The sequence below is a fragment of the Amaranthus tricolor genome, chromosome 13 (genome assembly GCF_026212465.1).
Source record: "Amaranthus tricolor cultivar Red isolate AtriRed21 chromosome 13, ASM2621246v1, whole genome shotgun sequence".
Taxonomy (NCBI): domain Eukaryota; kingdom Viridiplantae; phylum Streptophyta; class Magnoliopsida; order Caryophyllales; family Amaranthaceae; genus Amaranthus; species Amaranthus tricolor.
The window spans coordinates 11,568,221-11,590,573 of NC_080059.1; the positions used below are offsets into that span (position 1 = coordinate 11,568,221).

At 36.4% G+C, this 22,353-nt stretch overlaps 2 protein-coding genes across 2 annotated transcripts; both read left to right on the top strand.

The window, feature by feature from the left end:
• The first annotated feature begins 3,675 nt into the window (after positions 1 to 3,675).
• Positions 3,676 to 4,344, top strand: LOC130798817 (uncharacterized). Its single transcript, XM_057661910.1, has 4 exons — positions 3,676 to 3,936; positions 4,003 to 4,062; positions 4,176 to 4,202; positions 4,288 to 4,344. Exons 1-4 carry the CDS (start codon positions 3,676 to 3,678, stop codon positions 4,342 to 4,344), a joined length of 405 nt encoding a protein of 134 aa, XP_057517893.1.
• A 9,510-nt stretch (positions 4,345 to 13,854) lies between these two features.
• On the top strand, positions 13,855 to 22,353 carry LOC130798005 (uncharacterized). The gene is made up of 6 exons (XM_057660821.1): positions 13,855 to 14,402; positions 15,616 to 15,669; positions 16,681 to 16,761; positions 19,100 to 19,169; positions 19,248 to 19,336; positions 21,985 to 22,353. Exons 1-6 carry the CDS (start codon positions 14,238 to 14,240, stop codon positions 22,117 to 22,119), a joined length of 594 nt encoding a protein of 197 aa, XP_057516804.1. The 5' UTR covers positions 13,855 to 14,237; the 3' UTR covers positions 22,120 to 22,353.

Sequence of the window (22,353 nt, forward strand, 5' to 3'; positions counted from 1 at the left end):
ATTATCATAGAGGTAGGAGTACACATGTAGATAAGCTAGATCGTAAGTTAAATCTTCGACACCACACTTTCTCGTCTTTTTGGCATAGATGGAGAAATGAACTTATATTCGTGTTGGATATGATGCTAACAGGAAATGCCTCCTCTATTTAGCAAACGTTTGAGACAATGCTCTTCTAACAAGGCACTACGTGAGTTGGTTATGGAACTGGCCGAGGAAAGGAGGTCAAAGTCCAAGCCAACTGCAGAGACAACATCCTCTATGAGTAAGAGAATATCTCAGAATAAACCTCCTACGTGCTCAGGGACTGGGGAACCTACAGCTTTGGAGAGTTGGTTACGGGAATTTGACAAATTGTTCAACATGGTGCAATGCCCTGAGCACTTGAGGGCAGACCAGGCTGCATTCTACCTTCAAGAAGAGGCAGACTATTGGTGGTCAAATGTAAGAGATAGTGTGATGAGTGATCCTGATAAGTCCGCTGAGTTGGAAAGATTTCAAGACGATGATTCGAGAAAATTTTTACCTACCACACATCAGGAAGCAGAAGTCCAATGAATTTGCTAGGCTTGAGATGGGGGAGATGTCTGTGGATGAATACTATAAGAAATTCATGGAATATGTCAAATACTGCCCTAATGACGTCCCCACCGAAGAAAAGAAGATGCAAAGATTCAAATTGGAATTAGTGAATCAGGTGCAAGTTCACATAGATAGCAACAGATACACCACTTTGGATGCGATGTATCAGAGAGCTGCTCAAGTCGGAAGCTTGATTAAGATGGACAAAGGAAAAGGGCCCGAGACTAGTAGTGGGGCAGCCCCTAATGGGGAAAAGAGGAAGGAGAATTTTCATCAACAAAAAAGTTTTCACCACAGTAAGAGACATCAAAGCTTCAATGACCAACACCTCGAAAATGGGAGAAATGGCAAGCCTCAGCTGGGAGGTGCCAATGATCGGAAGGTGATAAGGGATCTTCATGGCAAGGAGAGTCTTCTTTTGCTCCAAGTGTCCCAATAATCACCCGGAGAAAGACTGTAGTGGAAATTTGGTGAAGTGCAAATATTGTGGCAAGCTGGGACACCGAGAGTATGAGTGCTTTGCAAGGCATGGACATCCAGCTCAACAACATAATGGGCAAAAAAGCTCCAAACCGGTGAATTTCAGAAATAACAAGGATGGGAACGACCACAGTGGTAGGAAGCTGAACCACCATAGGAATTGGAATGGAAACCGCACACCTCAAAGTAGCTTCAAGCCTGGAGGACTTAACGGGAACAACACCCCGAATGGCAATGGAGGAGCCAGTACGACGGTAACTCATCCAACTACGGGGAGGTTGACAGGTATCAATAGCAAGGAGGCAGAGTTGGCGAGGGATATGGTGACAGGTACGTTCCTTGTGAATTCTGTACCTGTTAAAGTATTATTTGATACTGGGGCATCTGATTCTTTTGTATGCACATCAAAGATCGACAAGTTAGGATTAAAGAACCTTGAATCCACCTCTAATTTCGCAGCGATTCCATCGGGAACCTTGAATCCACCTCTAATTTCGCAGCGATTCCATCGGGGGAGTTATTCCAGTGTACTAGGTTATATAGAGGAGTTCCTTTAACCATAGGAAAAGTTGTTTTCCCTAGTGACCTTTATGAGCTCGACATGGATGACTTAAACATCATTCTCGGGATGGATTGGTTAGGCCATTTCAAGGCAGAGATTGAGTGTGACAAACAAGAGGTAAGACTTGTGGGGCCTAAGGGAAAAAGGGTAAAGTATAATAAGGGTACTTCGGGGCTACGGGCTAGAATGGTATCTTCCTTGAGAATGAAGAGATTGCTGAGGCAGGGATTACCTTGTTTTTTGTGTCACGTTCGAAGGATAGAGGATAAGGCTGTGGCCCTTGAGACCGTTCCAGTCGTAAACGAGTTTATAGACATCTTCCTAGACGAAATACCAGGAATGCCACCTACTCGGGACTTTGAATTTACCATAGACTTAGTAAGGGGGGCGGGACACATATCTAGAGCACCTTATAGGATGGCACCAGCAGAGATGGAAGAACTGAGAAAGCAAGTAGAAGAGTTGTTGGAGAAAGGGTACATACGACCGAGTGTTTCGCCTTGGGGGGCACCTGTGTTGTTTGTTCGCAAGAAGGATGGGAGTATGAGACTATGCATAGATTACCGTCAGTTGAACAAGGTTACTATGAAGAACAAATACCCTCTATCGAGAATTGATGATTTGTTTGACCAACTTAAGGGAGCTGGAATGTTTTCTAAGATTGACTTGAGGTCTGTCTATCATCAATTAAGAATAGCAGAGAGAGATGTACCAAAGACGGCCTTTAGGACTCGCTATGGGCATTTTGAGTTTACAGTGATGCCATTTGGGCTAACAAATGCACCAGCAGCATTCATGTGTTTGATTAATAGGGTATTTAGTGCATGCCTTGATAAATTCGTCGTGGTCTTCATTGATGATATCTTGGTGTATTCAAAGGATGAGGGAGAGCACGAGCAACATTTGAGGCAAGTATTGCAGATACTTTGGGAGAATTAATTGTATGCCAAATTTTCTAAGTGTGAGTTTTGGCTTGAAAAAGTATCATTTCTGGGGCATTTTGTATCTAAAGAGGGAGTTACCGTGGATCCAGCTAAGATTGAGGCGGTGAGGGATTGGCCTACACCGAAAAATGTGACCGAGGTTCGAAGTTTTCTTGGTTTGGCTGGTTACTATAGAAGATTTGTGAATGATTTCTTGAAGATTGCTTGACTGATGACCAATTTGATGAAGAAAGACAAGAAATTTGAGTGGACTAAGGAGTGTGAGGGAGCCTTCCAAGCATTAAAGGAGAGATTGACTATTGCACCAGTTTTAACCCTTCCAGACAGCACGTCTGAATATCTTGTGTATAGTGATGCCTCGAAAAATGGGTTAGGGTGTGTGTTGATGCAAGATCAAAAGGTTATTGCTTATGCATCAAGACAACTTAAACCACATGAAGTCAATTATCCGACTCATGACCTAGAACTAGCAGCCATTGTCTTTGCTTTAAAGATTTGGAGACATTACTTGTATGGAGTGAAGCGCAAAATTTATACTGACCATCAAAGCTTGCGATACTTGTATACACAACAAAATTTGAGCATAAGACAGCGAAGGTGGCTAGAGTTGATTAATGACTATGACATGGAGTTTTATTACCATGAGGGTAAGGCCAATGTGGTAGCCGATACTTTGAGTAGAAAAACCAATCATTCCGTAGCTTTCTTGACTGTTCCTAGAGAGTTGCAGAGAGACATGGAAGGATTGAATCTCGAGATTGTACAGCATGGGGAGCTAGAGTCCCGGTTGCAGCCTTATCTATCCGATGTTCAATTTTTGAGGAAATTTTAACAAATCAAGTGAGTGACTCCTTATTGAAGAAACGAGAGAGCAGGTTAAAGAAGGGAAAGCTGAAGGATTCATGATATTCGAGGATGGTAGCATTCGATATAAGGGTCGATGGTGTGTACCTTCTACTTGCATAGAGCTTAAGGATAAGATCTTGACAAAGGCTCATAGCTCGAAGTACTCTATTCATCCGGGATTGACAAAAGTCCTACGCAGACCTTAAGAGGAGACTTGATGAGTTCACCGTAGGGAATTATGTGTTATTGAGAGTTTCACCGATGAAAAGAGTTATGAGGTTTGACAAGAAGGGCAAGTTGAGTCTAAAGTTTATAGGACCTTATGAAGTCACAGAGAAGGCAAGAAAGGTCGCTTACAGACTAGCATTACCCAATGAGTTGGGTAAGGTCCATGACGTGTTTCACATTTCGCAGTTGAAGAGATATGTTCCCGATAAATATCATGTGCTAGATCCCGAGCCCTTAGACCTTGATGAGAATTTATCTTATGAAGAGAAGCCTATCAAGATCTTAGATTCTAAGGTGCGTAGTACGAGGAGAAAATATATAAAGATGGTGAAAGTTCTATGGTCTAATCAACGTACATAGGAGGCAACGTGGGAAACTAAGGATTCCATGCGTGAGAAATACCTACACCTTTTTTCTGAGGTTAGTAAGTTATGGGGTCTTAACTAAGTCTTTAAGGGGGGTAGAATGCGAAATTTTCGCGCGTTTGCACGTATTTTCTCCTCTATGATACCGACCTATTGCAAATTTGCAAGCTTTTGATTGGTCGTGTCGAGTCAATTGTATGATATTTACATGTTTTTGATTGATGGTGTTAAGTCAATTGTTGGACATTTACATGTTTTGATGGGTGTTGAGTTAATTTAGATGATTATGAATGCTCGAAACGAAATATGTATGAATATTTGGATAGAGCGAGTATAATAGTGTCAACAAGGTCACGATCTTTGAGTTAATTCCTTAGACTTAAAATCGTTAAGACACCTTCTTGAGTTATTAGAAATATAAATTTTCATGGTTTGTACCTTGGTTACTCTAGTTTCGGGGACGAAACTCCTTTTAAGGGGGGTAGTCTCTAACACCCAGAGATTTTAATAAATTTTAAAGATTTTACAATTATATTAAATTTTTTCTAAATTAGTTTTAATAAATTTCTTTCATATACGAATTTAAATGTTAACTTATATACATATATTAAAAATATAGTTACGATTTCTCAAATAAAGAAGTTCGAATCAAAATGATTATTTTATTAAAATGTGTGAGCCCAAGAAGGTGAGTCTCTTAGTTGGGTTTCGCAAGAAAATGAATCGAGATAAAAATAAATTAATAAACCTAATAATAATAATAATAATAATAATAATAATAATAATAATAATAATAATAATAATAATAATAATAATAATAATAATAATAATAATAATAATAATAATAATAATAATAATAGTAATAATAATAATAATAATAATAATAATAATAATAATAATGTTAATAGTAATAACAAGTATAAAAACCCATGAAACCCTAAATGCTCAAGCAAGCCGTCACTCCCATCCCTTCTCTTCCCTCTCCTCTTCTCTTAATCCCCTCTTCCTCACGGCTCACAAACCACCAGCTGCCGCCTCTTCCTTGACCACCAACACCAGCAGCAGGCCACGTTTCCCTTCCCCTGCAGCAGCCAGACACACCTTCTCCTCCCTCCTTCACGCACAGTCATGGCAACCAGCAGCAGCAGCCCGATTTCCTCCCCCATGCACAGACACGGCAGCAGCAGCCCTGTTCCCAACGTGTTGTGTTGCTGCCGCCAGCTTGCTCCTCCCCTATTGCCGTGAAGGCTGCCGCCACCACTAGCCGTGGTCCAGCCGCGTGGTATCCTCCACAACCACCTAGTCTTCACTCCTTTTTCTAATTGCCCCATTGTAAGCCTCTCAAGTTTACTCTAAGTAATCTTCCTAGTATCTAATTAGAATTTTACTAAGTTTATGAGTTTGGTGTTAATTTTGTATGATTGTCATTGAATCTTGTTATGGGTAAGAATTTGATTGATGATTTGAATGTACTTATGAATTGGGTTTTTGAAATATGGGAAAAGTATCGAACTTTGTATTATTTTCATTGAATCTTTTATGGGTAAGAGTGTGTTTGATGAATTTAACATATTTATGATTTAGAGTTTGAAGTATGAATGAAAATAATGGTTGTGTGCTATATTGATGGTGTCTTAGTACATGAGTAACTTTATTTGTGTTGAATATGGGAGTTTTGTTAGGCATGGTAGTCTTAATTGGCCTTGTTGAAGTAAAAGAAATTATTAATGTTGATTACAAGTGCTCTCGTTAGGTTACAGAAGTATAATTAAATGATATTAGTAAGGCTATGAACATAGTGTCAACTGTTGAGAATTATTAAAGTTACTTGTTATGATGTCTTGATTTTTGTTCTTTCTAACCTTAGAGAATATAATAAATGATATTGTGATGTGATAACTTTAAGATTCGTCCTTGTCGTCATATTAGCACTACATGAACATTAAGTGTGAATCATCGCTTTATATTAAGATGATGTGAACCGTTATAACTCAAAGTTAGTTGGTGTAATGAAACAGTCGACATAATCCTTTTATTCTTTGTCGATGGAAAAACTTGTGTTATTGTTGAATTGACGATTATGCTTGGTGTTAAATGAGATGCGTACATGCTAGAAGTAATTGAAAATTTTTCGTGAATGGATGATAGTGGTTACTTTGGCTTTTACCTGGTGTGACAAAGTAGTTAAGGGAACTTATTAGTTCTATTCTTAACGTGTATAGGTTCCCAATTCATAAGAGGAAAATAGAACCTTAGTTGGGTGATTTTGTAACTTTTGGTCGTGCAGTGACGCTTGCAGGTACGTACATGCAGTAATTAATTATTATATTCATCGTTTCAAAGTATTATCAACACTACATGATTATCTGCATCGCATTAGAATTATAGAACACCAGAAAGTAAACCATGCTAGTGAATAGTCATAATAGTGATATAGCAAGTAGAATGAAAGCATTAGGAGACTATGAGAACAGATTTCTAAATAGTAGAGAACGCACCATGGTTGTGTGTGGTATCGAAGTGATTTCCTACTTATTGAGCCTTGATTTATGATTAGTTGGCGTGACTCAACTGGATTATGTCCGGTTGATTTAGTAGTCCCCTAGGTGAGGTCCGACGAGATCACCGTAAGGAGGGTATGAGCATGCTTGGGTCACTGGGCGCCGGATGGCCAATACCGCCCCTTGAGCGAGGTGTTACCATGCGGGCCTTGCAAACCCCAATATGGTGGCCTCTTCACTGGTTTAGTACCCCAGTGTGTTAGTTTTTCCCCAAGGTAGGACTCGAGAGGGTTAGCTGGAGGGGGCATGAGCTCATACTTTGCCATGGGCACCGGATGGCCAATAACGCCCTTGGCCGTGTCACTATGCCATGAATAGAGAAAGGATCCACTACCCTTGAATATACTTCGAGAGATTAGTAGTTTGAAAGAGAAATTATGAGTAAATAGAGGTGTTTAGACAGATGAGTAGACTCGTCATTGCCATACTATATCGTTGTCTATAGTTTTGTTCAATGACTCTAATTGTTATAACTTCATTAAATTACTGACGTGTATGTGTTTGTTGTTGTTTGTTCATGACTCTCTATGATGTTCCTGCTATGACACATCTCACTATGGTTATTATGTTGAGCAGTAGGAGGATCCTAGCTTGACATGACAGGTATAGAAGCTTCTTTTGCTTTGCATTGGGGGAAAGAGCGGAGTACGGTCGTAACAATTGTGTACAAATTGCCTAATGCCTGTAGCTTTTATATTACTTGTAAAGTTTTCTTTTGGGATTGTATAATTTCTTTCGTATGGAGCCATGTGCCTCCTTGTATGATCCATAGTTTCGCTGCGCAGTTTTTGAATGTATGGTAGTGAGAATACTCCTTTAGTATCCGTCAAATCGATGCGTTAACACTGGAACCACGATCCTCGTTAGAGTTGATGATTTGAGAAGCCGACGATGATTCATTCCGTCGTGACGTATTTTTGAAAGGCATTAAAGGCCTTAGATTAGTTCAGTTATGTTAATCATTTATATATATTCTTGTCACATCCTCAGTTTTAACCGAGATGCTGCCGAAATTTCCACTCACTCACCATTTTAATTAATCTTTAGCGTTTATTTTAATTACCTTCCCTTTTCTGTTTATGTAACACCCGAATTTCCTTCCTTCCTTCACGATTTCTGGTTTCGTTTAAGGGTTAGAAATTAAGGGGTGTTACAATCAATCATACCAGTTTCTGCCAATAAGTCAGGTTTATACTTCCTTTGACTTATAAAGATACCTCCCATTGACCTCGGAACTTCAATGCCAAGAAAGTACTTCAGTTAAACCAAATCCTTCATTTTAAATTTTCAAGACAACAGCTTCTTGAGGGCATAAATCTCTTCTCTATCATCTCTGGTAAAGATCATATCATCTATATAAATGATCAAACATGTGATGCGGCCCCTCTGCCTCTTAAGGAACAATGTGTGATCTGAATTGCTTTACTTATACCCAAACTTAGTCATAGCTATAGTGAATCTTCCAAACTATGCTCTCGGAGACTGCTTTAAGTCATTAAGCATCTTCTACAATTTACACCCTTCGCCTGCATTATAGTCACCTGAGAATCCTGGAGGAGCTTCATATACACTTCTTCTTCTATTTTTCCATGAAGGAAAGAATTCTTCACATCAAACTGGTATAATGGCCAATCTTTGTTCGCAGCAATAGAGAATAAAACTCGGATCGTATGAAGTTTGGCCACCAGAGAGAAAGTCTCTAAGTAATCTACTTCATATGTCTGAGTATACTCTTGAGCTGCTAATCTGGCCTTGTACCTTTCAATTGTTCCATCAGTTAGGTACTTGATGGAGTACACCCACCTGCACCCTACTATTTTCTTTCCTTTCGGCAGATCATATTTCTCCCAATTTTCATTCTTGTCAAGAGCAGAGATTTCTTCTTCCATTGCCTTCTTCCACTTTAGGTCCCGGAGAGCTTCTTCAACATTTTTAGACACATCATTAGAATAAAGAGTAGTATTGAAACCCATAGCTAAATGTGAAAGAGTTTCATTATTCTCTTTGCTAGTTGAATATGTCAATCTTTGTGCCTCAAATTTGGGTTCATATCACCTTGGTGGAATTCCCCTGGTGCTTTTGGGTGATAGCTCATACCTGTTTGGTAACATCGACAACATTATTAGAGTTATTATCAATCACTTAAGGGACATCAGAATTTACCTCTTTTCGGCTCAGGATGCTCAATAGGTAGGATTGGAGTAGATTGAAGAGGAGATACCATGTCTTCAGAAACAATATCGATAGTCTTGCCTACTTGCTCTTTTGGTTCCGGATCATTCACAACTGGACATATAAGCCAACTTAGGTCATCATTAGTAGTCTCCCCCTTAGGTCTAGGTTGGGTATAATAATAGGATTGTTCAAAGAAATCACAATCTATAGTAGTATACATCCGGTTATGCACATGATTAAAACATCTGTAACCTTGTAATTAACCTCATAGCCAAAGAACACACACTTAGAGCCTGAGGTCAAGCTTAGTTCGAGTATATTTAGGAATGTGAACATAGACAACACACCTAAGTATGCGAGGTGGTAGTGAATGAGAAGAAGGGAAAGAAACAAAGGAGCACAAGGTTTCAAGTGGGGTTTTGTAGTGTAAAGGAGGGGAATCGATTGGTGAGATAAGTGGCGGTAGCAACTGATTCAGGACAAAAAGAAGTTGGAGAATGTGACTCGAGTAAAAGAGCTCGAGTGATTTCAAGTAAAGTGCAGTTATTGCGTTCAACGATGCCATTTATTGTGGTGTATAAGGGCAAGAAGTTTGGTGGAGCATCCCATGATCAAAAATAAATTGTTGTATGGCCAAGTTAACATACTCCCCCAATTGTCTGACCGTAATATTTGCGAAGTGGCATGAAATTGAGTAGGGAGCATATTATAAAAAGTAACAAATACTGAAAACACCTCAAATTTGTTTTTTAAAAAATAAACCCAACTCATACGAGTACAATTATCCACAAATAAGACAAAATAAGAAAAAGTACTAGTAGCAAAAACTGAAGCAGGCCCCTACACATTGGAATGTATAAAGGAGAAAGGACTACTAGAATGAGTTACACTAGGCAAATATGAGTGTTTGTGGCTCTTGGCCAAAACACAAGTTTCACAATTAAGAAACATCATAGTGTTTTTTAAAAGAGAGAAACAAATGTTTTAAATAAGCTAAAAAAGGATGACCTAAGCGCCAATGCCAAAGCCAGAAATGCTGATCAGAGGACCCACGAGTAAGCATAGCTTTTTGTTGAGTCGTCTCATCTACATAGTATAAACCTCCTCGTTCAGGAACATGTCCAATGACGGTCTGAGCATCCTGCACAACACAACCAGTAGAAGACATAAGAATTGTACAATTAAGATCTTTGGTGAACTGACTAACAGACAATAATTTATGAGACAAACTCGGAATTAATAAAAAAAATTTTAAATGAATGGGGGAAGACACATCAACTGAACCGGCACTACAAACTTGAACACACTCTTCATTTGCAGTTTTAATATGAGAATGGGTTGTGGGTACAGAGTCAAAAGATCACTAGAATCAAAGGTCATATATCGGTGGCTCCACAATCAAAAATCCAAAGTATAGAATGGGGTTGACATAAAAAGCTTAAGTTATTTGGGATTGGGTTGGAAAAATTATTTTGGGTGACATTTGAAATATTTAGGCCGGTTATGAGAAGGGAGTAGGGAATTAGGTTTAGGTTTAAAAGGTGGGGCATGGGCCTTACTATAAAAGTTTTTTTTTGGAAGGTTTTTATTTACCCCTTCCCTCTCCCCTTTGGCCGACTGCATCTTTAACTCTTCTCTCATGTTTCTAGGTTTGTGTTCATTCTTTCCCACCATAGTTGTTGTCTCATACAGACCTCCAATGTTGTCATGAAACTAACGTTACAATGACTTAACATTGCAAAATGAAATTGGCCTTACACTATCATGAAATTCACCTAACAATGTCATGAAACTAACGTTACAATGGCATACTTTAATCATTTTGATATATGACATGTAATTGAATACGACCTGATAATGTCATAAAATTGACTGAATAAATCACTCTTGTGAATAATAATTTAAAAGCTTGAATTATTATTGGTAAACACACAAAACTAATTAATACAACGAACACCACAATAAAAGATAAACAAAGTTACCTATTATATTGGTCTCATTTATTTGCTTCTTTGGACTTAGGATTGTCTTAAATGTCGATCTTGGATTCGCTTTGACGATAGGTCTTCGATGAATTTGAACCTAATATGTGGTTACATTTGACCACCTTAAAAATAGTGAAAATTTAAATGGGACACTTAAGATAAATAAGAGGGAGTATAATTAAAAGTAAGCTAAACTAGACTCGATCTTAATGATTTATAGTGGTAGAATTAGTGAACATCAACAACATTGTTCTCAACATTCACAATCATCCTACTTCCTGTGCTAGGAGAAGCTTCAATACTCAAAATGGATCTAAATCAGATTTGAAATACTATAGAAGATATGTTTGCTACAAACCCAGGCGAGTATCTAGATACCATGATTTCTAGATACTCTGATACCCTAAAAGGTATTTTATCGACATTAATATTTTTGCATTTTCTATTGTATTTCGCATTCCCCTGTAAATAGACCCTTAGGGAATTTGTAAACCCTAACTGTTGTTTTAATCTCTACTTGATTAGACTTTAGGTTTAGAAGTACTTCAAATTTATGCTTACATTAGAATAAGAAATCTAGAAATATAATATTATGTCCTAATTATAATCCTATCTGAAATTTATTAATTAAATACTAGAAAATTGCTGCATGAAAGATTCCCCTATCCCTAGGCTTGTCATAATATATTTCCTCGTTTATTTGCAATTCGATATATTAACAAATTTTAAGAAAAAGGAAGGGAACGAGAGGGGAGAGAACATTAACATGTTTCTATTTAGATTTTCAATGTTAGAAGAACTTATTTAGTATAATACTCTCTTTACCTTTTCTTTTCTCTTTTTTTTTATTTAAACATTAAATCAAACTATATTAAAAAAATTATATTTAAAATTTCAAGTGTCCAAGATAAAAATTTTAAAATGTAAAAAATAAAGAAAAATTCCACATGGTAACTCTAACTGGCAAAACCAACCATACTTAATTTTCAATCAACATCCACGCGTTGGCAACGCGCCCTGTTGCAAGCCCACCCAATACAAGCTACCCCTCACTATGTCTCCCCTCGGATCTGCTTTCCCACCGCCACCATAGCCACTCTATTTTCTACACTAACCAAACCCACACGTCGCCCTAACTCTAGCACCACAAGCCACAAACCCTACCACCTAGAAATTTGCGAATGCCCAATTCTTAAATGCGTTAGACTTGTGGTGGTTGACAATGGAGTTGTGATGAAAAAGGTTTAGGATGGTGTCGTAGGAGTTGGCGAGCAGATATGCACTGAGCTTGGGGAGATGTTGTAAGGGTCAGAGAGGGTAGGTTCTTTCCTTTGAGAATGGGATGGAGGGGTATAGTGTTTCGTGGCGGGGTTGAAGGGAGGAAGAAGGGAAGGGGTGAGAAGGTATTTGATTTTTGGATTTTATTTTTCTAATTTAATTGTTGTTTTTAGGAAATGACCTGTTTTAGAGGTATTACGTCCTTTTGTATACTAATATAAAATATCTCTAAATTTGATATTATTTACATTTAAATAAAAGTTAATACTATTGTAGAAAAATTAGTAAAAAATTATACTATTCTTGATAATTTTTCAATTTTAAAAAATAGAGATATTTTATATGGTAGACACTAACTTTTGCAGAAGGCCAATGGTAGCAAATCTTAAAATTTTTTTACAAAATAGCATTGTACTTTTGGAATTTAAATATGCCGTAACAGTAATGTCCAAAAAACATTAGATTATCTGTAAAGTTGTGAAATTATGTTTTTACCCCTGTCTTTTTCTTCATCCTTCTTCTTCTTCTTCACTCCTTTATCTTGAGCCATTGCCAAATGATAAATCTAAAACAACATTTTCAATGAGAATCTAAACCAAGACATGTACAACCTAAGCAAGATTGAAGGTCAAGTCTGAGCATAAAGAATCACAGTTCAAAAGTAGTAGTAAGATCTGCTTGAACCAAGAACATAAACCCAACAAAACCAAAGTGAAAACGATCGCCAAATACTTACGATGTTAAGAACAAACAACAATGAGCAAAATTAAGTTTGACAAAGTAACAAACAAGGACACAAAGATTTAAGGAGGTTCACCCAATGATGGCTACGTCCTCCGTGGTGTGTAGTTATGTTTATATTATATCAAATGAATACAAACAACACTTCAATATGAAGAATTACAATTGAGATAGAGATAACAACAATAGGCTATGTGTTTGGCTTAAGGGTTGTGTTTGATGTGTTTTTACATACTTGAAGTGTGGGTATGAGAGCCCTATTTATAGTGCTAGGTACTTGAAGATGAATGGCTCACATAAATACATAGTTAATTTAGGGTAATGAATACTATGAAATAACTCTAAGAACTTGAAAAGGCATTATCTCAAGAGTCACACACATGAGACTCTTCACCTTAATCTTCATTAACACCAATAATTCCCATGAATACTCTTCACCTTATTACACCCTTTTGGATTCCACAACTCAAGAGTCACACACATGAATTCAACCCTTTAATGTGCACTCAAGTCACACATTAGTATACTATCATTTATAATCACATTAGTATACTACCATTCATAACACAAAGGACTCAGAAAGCATATTATTATCAAACTCTAAACCCATTTCCTACATATGCATAAACAAATGTATCTAAGTAATTTTTTTGGACATTATTGTTTCTTGCATAAGCAATTTTGTTGATTAGCATAAAGCAAATTTACAAGATTCAAAAACAACAAAAGAGCTTCTTCCTCAAGCTTGCTCCAAGCAGAGGCATCCTCAAGGTTGTACATATTCTTGATTCAGATTCTCAATTGAAAAGTTGTTTTTGATTTATCATTTGGTAATGGTTTAGGCTAGAGGAGTGAAGAAGAAGAAGATGATGGATAAAAATGGATGAAGAAGAAGACAAGGGTAAAAACATAATTTCGCAACTTAACGTATAATTTAACGATTTTTGAGCATTAATGTTACGATAGTTTTAATTCTAAAAGTACAATGCTATTTTGTGAAAACTTTTTAAAAATTTACTGACTTTTCACAAAAATTTCGTGCCTATCATGTAGAATATCTATAAAAAATAAATTTTGGAAAAAAATTGCTAAAATAGGTTAACAAACGGGATTGAGGGGGGCGGCTAAGGCAGAGGGAGAAATAGTGCTGACTGTTGACTGTCTTCTCCCAAGCAATCCGGAGAGGAGTTGGAAGCTTCCAGAACATCCCCCAAAGTCCATACTTGAACCGTTGAACGTAACCCCACTTCCACCCAATTTCTCTCTTTCTTCATTCTCCCCAATATCCTTGAAGCTTCCCGAAACCTCCTTCCTGTTTTATACTACTCTTCTTTCTCTATCTACTCTACTTTCAGATCTCCATTCTCCAAAACCCTCAAACCATCTCCATTGTTATACTCTCGCTTTCGGTAGATCTACATTCCGATTCAAATCAGCTTTCTTCATTTCTTTTTTGTTGGGAGAAGAGGAGATTTATATTTTATTCAACAATGGAGGCGGGAGCTGTATCGGAGAAGCAGACATCTTCCTACACTTATTGGGTTCGGGAAGCGACGTCAGAGGCGGCACCTTTGCCTGTTCCTAAGAAACTTTCTGCTCAGGATTTGTCCAATCAGCCTACCCAAACACCTGTTCTTGGCTCTGTTTGGAATAAGGTTGATATTATCTTTTATTCTTTTCAGTTTTTTTAATTGATGTGATTTTAGGCATTTTGACTTTCTGTAATTTTTTATTTTGATGACAATTGACCGAGTTTTCTCATTATAAGTCATATTCATTTGCTGAAGTTACTTAACACATGTGGAGTAGTTTAGATTGGTTTTGCAAGTGATGTTTCTTTTGGGAGGCTCTCTGTAATGATTGGACTGTGCTCTCTTTTTATTCTTATTACTGATGTATGATGACAAAGTTAAGTAGTTAACACAAGATTTAAGTTTCTGTTTGTTTTGATTTGAGAAACAACATCCTTCGTGGAAACATTGTTGAAAACTAGTTTTTCTTTGATGTTTGGAATGTTGGTGCAAGTGCCTATTCTTCTAGTAAGTGAGATGACATCTCATAGCCTACATTGGAGGAGGAAGTTGAGTGTGCAAGTGAGTACGGGAGTTTGAGGTTTGAATCATCATATGAAGTGATCAAAGATGTGCATGAGAGCGCCTTGAACAAGGCAAGAGGTGCCTTGATTAAGGCAAGAAGGTGTAGAAGGAGGGTTATGTTTCATTCCTTGAATAAGATAAGAGGATGGAAGGAAGTTGCCTTGAACGAGGCATGCAACAACAGCAATCAGAGCACATGATGTGCTTGTTCGAGCACCCTAATGCATAAGCCATTTCAACTTTTCTGTTTTGCACGATTCTTGGGGAGCATGGCTAGCTTTTGTCTAGGTTTAGTGTCTTTGTGTTCTTGCATTGTGTTTTCCTTGTCCATTGATTCATATTCTGTTTTCTCTTGCTTCTTGTTCTTTATCATTGAGAGGTCCTTAAGCCTTCTATTTCATTAAAACATTGATTTACTTAGGAGGTGAATGATTTACGTGAGATAGAAAGTTTTCCCCAACACAAACACAACCTATTTCATCAAATAATTCATGCAAGCATAGGCTTTGGGCTTGTAGTTTTTTCGAGCTTGTGGTTCGCTTTAATTATTATCATCGTGTCTTTGAGCTAGATATGCACAAAAATTGATATGTAACTATGAGCTGTTGCTGTTCCTCATGTTTGCTGTAGACAGTAGCCTGTTGAATAAAAATACTCTAATTCAATTATCTTCCGTTAGATTCTTGAACTCTGTTATTGTAATCAATTTTAGCAACATGTTTTCTTTTTGTATGTCAGTATTTTACTAACTCGTATGTTATTGTTACATCAGGCTGGAACATGGGAGGAGAAGAACCTTAATAAATGGGCAAGTGACAGGATCCAGGTTTGGTTTCTTGTTCAAATTTTCTGTTTCTGCATCGTTTCTTAACACCGTTAGTGCTCCCTCCTTACGTTAATTGCTTGTTGTCATTATCTAGAGAATGTGTATGTCATGATGATAAGAAGATACGGGATATCTCTTTTTAAATATTGTCTCTCGTGATATGAACATACATTACAAGTGACACTTACATTATCATGAATGATTTAGATCAAATTCATTGAATATTTTTCTTGATTTAGTTATGGCTTGATGAAATTACATGTTTTGCTACAACCCCTCCTATTCACGTGGCTTAAACTTTCGGTATGGAGTCCTTGGTTTGTCAAGTTAGTGCACTGACGAGCTTTGTGGTTGTGCCTTCGAATCTTATGTTGGATAGAGCTGCCTACTTAGCTAATCCTGCATGTGAGATGCGTAATCTGTGGTACAATGGTGCACTTTTGGATATGTAGGTAACTTAGATGTAAATTACTGTTCCATATCTGTATCATCACTTTCATGTACCACAACATACCATGATGCTTGTTATACTGGATGTGTATTGACTATAGAATATGAATGGTACTCTGGTTCCCCTTGCATGATTTAGCTCCCCTATAGGATCAGAATGTGAAGCATTTCAAAGTAGTTAGCTAACGTCCTACATGTTCCTCCCCCTCCTACCACGTTAAAAAGGAATATTGGAGTTAAATGTCATATTAGTGAATGTGTTTTTTTCTATTATATGAAGGAAAAAGAGAGCTTGTCTTGTATTAATGTTCTGCTGTTTCCTCCTTTTTCCCCTAAGAAAAGGAAAAAGAGAACATGTTACTCTCTTGTCTTCTTCCCTTCCTACCCATTTCTAACTGTGCTGGTTTTTGTTTCCTATGGAAAATGCATTTTTGCTAGTGTCTTTTGGCATGTTACCAAGATGATTTTGGTGACTAATGGTTTACTTGGTGTGACCTGCATCTGTTTAGTGTTAATGCGTGATTTTGGTTGTTAAATGGTCCTTCCTATGTAAAATTGCAGGAGTTGCTCAGCTCTATTGACCCCTTGAAGTTTACTAATGGCAAAGCAGAAGTAACTGAAGTATCAAATTGTTCAGGCGATGTGAGTCTAGTCTTTTCACTTACATTTGGTTGCTTTTGTGTTTCCCTTAAATGAAAGAATAGTGGAAAACTTGTTACGATGGGCTATTTGCTGATTTATCTAAATAAAGAATAGTTGAGAGTCTCTTGAACATGGGTCTACACCTATATGCTGAAGCATTCATATGAATTTTAATACTGGACTCTTCTCTTAAATACCGACCCCAATCTTTTTGGGATCAAGGCTTTGGAGTTGTTTCAACTCTTATCTCTAGGTGGAATATCTAGCGCTCTTGATTAAGGGAAGTAATTGCTTTTGATGATTAATATCTTGTAAAATTCCCCCTTCATATTCAGTGATACATATGATCATGGAAAGGCTGCAGGTAAAGTGATTGATATGTAACTTTATGTGAGTTTTGGTTTTCTCATACCATTTCTCATACCGACTTAGAATATGATTCCCGACTCCTGTTAAACATGAGTAGAATTTGGACATGGCTCATGCTATCTCTAGAGTCGCATATACTCCCTCCTATTTTGATCAAATGTCCCATTTGCTTTTTGGCTCTATTCACCAATTACTTTTAGTTTGTATTTTCTTTTCAATCTATAGTTAAAATATTGTGAAATGGGATTTTGTTTGCTTCGTTTCAATATAAATTTTATTAATATCATTATTGATCATTTTTAAACGAGTACATTTAGAGATATTTAGGATTGAAATCAGGAGTGAACCAGGGTTTTTGAACTGGGGGGAGGGGGAACATTGTCGATATACTAGCAAATTACTTACTACTCCCTTCGTTCCTTATAGAAATTCCCATTTGCCATTTTAGTGTGTTTCATTTAATGTTCTTATGAAGAATCTTTCTATTTATATCATAAATTTTGGAAAAAAATAACCTTATTCTTCCTCATTCTAATATTTTAACAATGCTTATGGTCCCTACAATCTTTAAATACCTTCATTTTGACATTTATATTTTTTTATAGTCTTTACTTGTTTCCCACAAACTTTATAAAGATATTATTTTATTACTTGTAGTTTCCATATTTTTCCACTAACTTTCTTTTAATATTTTCTTAATGTTTATGGTCTTTAATTTTCCTCAATCAAATTTATTATTCAATAACATAATGTATTCACTATTTCAAAGATTCTATTTTAATTTCCGTGAACCTTCCTTGTGGGAACTTCATTAAGGAATAAAGAGGTTAAACTATGGAAATTTTAAAATCATGTAGATTGAAGTGAACTTGAATTATAGCAAAAATTATGTATAAGAAATTCTGTTGAAGCTTCCCTATTGAAAAAATAATAAGCGTTTTTGACTCCATATACATGCATATTAAATCTAAAAAAAAAACACTATTAAAATTAAGATAGCAAAAATGTAATCCCACACACTAAAAAAGATGAATGTGAAATTCGAAAGATAAAGAGTAATGACATTATAATATATATTTTTTGGTCTATAAAAATAATAGTCTTATTAGCTTTTGATCCCTTAACATTAGATTACAAATGGATTACTCCAACTATTGAGCTTCAGTTATTTTTTTTATTTTGCACTCTTTAAACTATATATCATATTAAAGGTGGCCAAAAATACAAAAGATTACATTTTCGGCAAGGGGGGCCGGGCCTCCTCCGGCCGCCTGTGTATTTTTTCCCATGATGGACACAGTTCATCAACAAGTGTGCAAAAACAAAAGGGACATTTGATTAGAACAGGAGGAAGTAACTTTTTAAAGTCTTTTTGAGGGATTTGATGTTCCATAGCATCATAGGAATTCTCATTTGAACATCCTTTTGTATCTTGTGAGTTTTAAGAGCTTTTGGAAAATTGTTGCTATTGCCAATTAAGTCTCTACAGTCTACACTTTTGTGCTAAGTGAATCTTGAAACAGAACTTTCTGAACTGGACATAATTTTCATTACACTGCTATGTGTTTGGAATTTGATTTGGATGCAGTGTTGTATTTGTTGACTTTTTGAATGATTCCCTATTTATGAGATGTTAACACAATTATTTTCTTGATTTTCGGTTATATATCAATGTGGTGTATTAAGTACACCCTCCATCCCTTAAAGTCCTAAAGGATTTTCCTTTTTACTGACTAATTGGTGGTTTTACCCTTTGTTAAAGTCATCTGGCTGGCGCATTTTCATGCTTTTATTTGAACTCTTAATATACATGCAAGATTAAAAGAATATTTGGTTTTCCTAGATTTTAGTGTGGCTTTGGGTTAATACTTACTAAGCCATTGGCAGATGAATCAGGTAGTTTCAAAATTTATTTGTGTTAAAAGTGTAAATACTTAAGTAATTTTAAGTAGACAATTATATTGCACAGGCCTTCTTGGTGACTGTTCGTAACAAGAAACGTGTTGGATATACTTATGAGTTAAAAATTGATGTCAAAGGTTAGTATTTTGTAACTATTCTAAGTTTCTTTGTCAGCTAGCTCTCTGGTTTGATTAATACCTGATAATTTGAAATAGGTGAATGGCTTGTTGATGGAGAGAACAAGAATATAAAGGGATATCTGGAAATCCCAGAGTTTTCATATGGTGAGCTAGATGACCTGGAGGTATGTTCCGAGTCTTCTGATTATTGTTTTAAGCTTTTCAATTATCCCCAACTATTTCTTGTTGAAATGTTATACTTGAACTTTCTGCCATACTGTATGGCTTATCCAAAGTTGTCTACTCTTAAATCAAAGTTGATTTCCTATGGAATATGATTCCAACTTGTGGCAGTTCTGTGTTGATGGACCTTCTTTTCTTATTGTTTTTTCTTGGACCAAGGTGGGTGGGGGTGGAGGCAGGGTTATGGGGTTTATAGCAAAGCTCATGAGAAAAATAGGATTAAAATCTGGGCCCTAATAGAGTTAAGGATAATCACATATTACCGCAAGACTTCATTTGAAAGGTAGCCAGTTTTGTATATTAGGCTAGCACAACTGTAGAGATTTTATTTTTTTCCCTATTTGTGGAAAATTATATAATGATATGGAAAAAAATGAGGGATTGGCATTTCTCACAATCATATTGGATTAGGAACTTGCTAGGATTGTATTTGGGAAGAGTACATTGTTCTGTTACCATGTATTTAGCTTTCTCACTTAAGTTTAAGATACAACATCATGGTGGACACTCACGATTAGTAATCCACCCGTGGCTTTCAATTCTTATGAATTTTGAGCTGATAATTTTCGTAGTTTATTCATTGAGTTTTGGAGTACTTGCAGACTTCTCGTCCTTTGCTGTCTTTATGTTTTTATTTTTTCATTCATGTTGAATTACTGCCTGAGGAAATCTGTTTCTGAATATTTCTTTGTTTGTGTTCATTCTTTGGGGTCTTCCCATACAAAATCGAGTTGTTGATGTGTCCTCCTGTCATTTCTTTTCTTCATATCCTAAAAAAGAGAAACTGTGAACAGGAACCTTGGAGCTTTATGCACTTAACACCACTCTTTGTAAGCTTCTTTTTCATGCACGATAGCTTTATATTGGTATGATGGCAAAGTTATCTTATAAATATTCCTAGATCTTTTCATGAACCCTAGCCCCATGTGCAATATGTAAGAATATTTTTTGAAGGCCTCGATGAATATTTCTAAATAGGACTTTAAAAATTCATTTCATGTTATGTGAATCATCTTTGTAAGAGATTCCTCCGCATTCCTCCGCCAAGTTGCATAATCAACCTAATTAAATGGAAATATTTTGCCCGAAAAGATTTTTTCAGTAGGTGCAGCTGGTCAATAGCGTTCATGAACCCGTTATTTTCTCTTCCTTTTGTTGCTTCCATCTCTGTTGGGATTAAGATTCTGCCATTGTTGTTTTTGATGTTGCTTCCATCTCATATCGGTGCATAAACTGCAAAAGCTTCTAGAAGCAAAAGGTTTTAAGCTGAAAGTTTCACCATCTTTATCTTAAGAGCTCAGATTATAAAGTATTTCATCTTGTAATGGCTCCTTTGAGCTTACTCCTATTTTGTTGTGAAGCATCATCACTCTAGTCTTCCACTTTTGACGGGTACCCACGTGACTCATCCTTTGCATGATAATCCAAGCTGGATTTTAGTGCCATTTTTTATTTTTTAAGGGCCTTTGGCGAATTAGGATATACATACAATTTATTTAACATGTATTTGCCCTTATGCATTCACTGCATGCAAAAGAAAAGACCTGGTAACTTGCTGGTTGTTCCTTTCTTCCTCTTCTGTATGAATTTATCTTGAATCGAGACTGTTTTGCTCAACTTCAAAAGTTATGATTCAGAAGCAACTGATTTTCACTTTGAAATGATCAAGCTATGTAGTGAATTCCAAACACTTTAATCAAGTCTCTTTGAAATTTTTTTTTTATGAAATAGCGAAGTAGATTCTATCAAGCCAAAGCTTGTTCATCAATGACCCTCAGTCAAACTCACTATCTAAAATAGGAGACTTTTTTGAATGGATCTTCTCCAGAACGTGGAGGGCCTTGTTGCTTCCAGTGATGGCTTAGAAGTAGCCAGTTAGAATAACATGTTTTAGGTGCAGTAAGCATGCCTTGAGGGATAAAATTCGAAATGAAGATACAAGGGTTTAGAAGTTACAAATTTTGAGAAAATATGAAAGAAAATCGTTTAAGATGGTTTGAGTATGTGCAAAGACGAGGTATTAGCAAACCGGTAAAAAAGATAGAAAATTGAAGCCTAGAAGACTTAAAAAAAGGGCATTTGGAAAACCGAAGATTACATGAAGAACAGGAGTGAAAAAGAATATGAAGGATCTAGATTTACAAATTGAGATGGTAGAAAATCAGAATGAATGGAAAAGAAGAATCCATGTGGACGACTATTGTAACCGATATATTAGTTCATATAGCAGATTTCAATATTGTTGGATTAAGGTTCTGGTATGGTTGTATTTCAATGGGGTCAAAGGTTTATAATAGACTTTTGGTTTTTGATTATGATGCGCTGTAGTAAAAATGACTCATTGTATAATGTGCATTTCTTATTTATGTGATGTTGCACATGTTTGCTACAAATAGCAGTTTTGGTAACAACTTCTTTGTTAGTGTTATCACTAACAAGGGTAAAGTTGCGTATATTCAACCCTTATACCTCACCTTAGGTTAAAGCTACTTAATGACATTGGGGTAATGAAATGTTGTTGAAGATATTTGTTATTTTGTTTAATAGTCATATTCATTTTCTAAAGGCTGTTCAATCTGGATGTTTGCAGGTTAATGTAAAGATAAATGAAGGCAAGGATCTGGCACAGCAATATAAGCAGAGTATCACCCAGGATTTGAAGTCTTTCTTGCAGCCTGTGCGCGAAAAATTGTCACAGTTCGAACAGGAACTCAAAGAAAGGTAGTAAGTATCAATATGCCTATGTATGTACTCTACTAATTTTATTGTTCTCAGAAATTACGTAACTGTAGAAATGTGCAAGCTCTTCTGGATCAAATGTAAGATTGAACAAAGTCTGTTTTTGAGACTAATTGCAACATTTTGATCTGTTTGTGTTAAACTTAAATGCTTGCATAAAGCAAAATGAATGTTATTCATTTGTAGATTTACTTTTGAGGCTATGCTTTGTTTTTCAACA

Coding starts and splice junctions, on each gene's coding strand:
- LOC130798817 (XM_057661910.1), top strand. CDS start 3,676: ATGAAAAGAGTTATGAGGTTTGACAAGAAGGGCAAGTTGAGTCTAAAG. Junction 3,937..4,002: donor TCAAGATCTTAGATTCTAAG/GTGCGTAGTACG, acceptor CAACGTACATAG/GAGGCAACGTGGGAAACTAA. Junction 4,063..4,175: donor ACCTACACCTTTTTTCTGAG/GTTAGTAAGTTA, acceptor CAAATTTGCAAG/CTTTTGATTGGTCGTGTCGA.
- LOC130798005 (XM_057660821.1), top strand. CDS start 14,238: ATGGAGGCGGGAGCTGTATCGGAGAAGCAGACATCTTCCTACACTTAT. Junction 15,670..16,680: donor GGGCAAGTGACAGGATCCAG/GTTTGGTTTCTT, acceptor GTAAAATTGCAG/GAGTTGCTCAGCTCTATTGA. Junction 19,337..21,984: donor GTGAGCTAGATGACCTGGAG/GTATGTTCCGAG, acceptor GGATGTTTGCAG/GTTAATGTAAAGATAAATGA.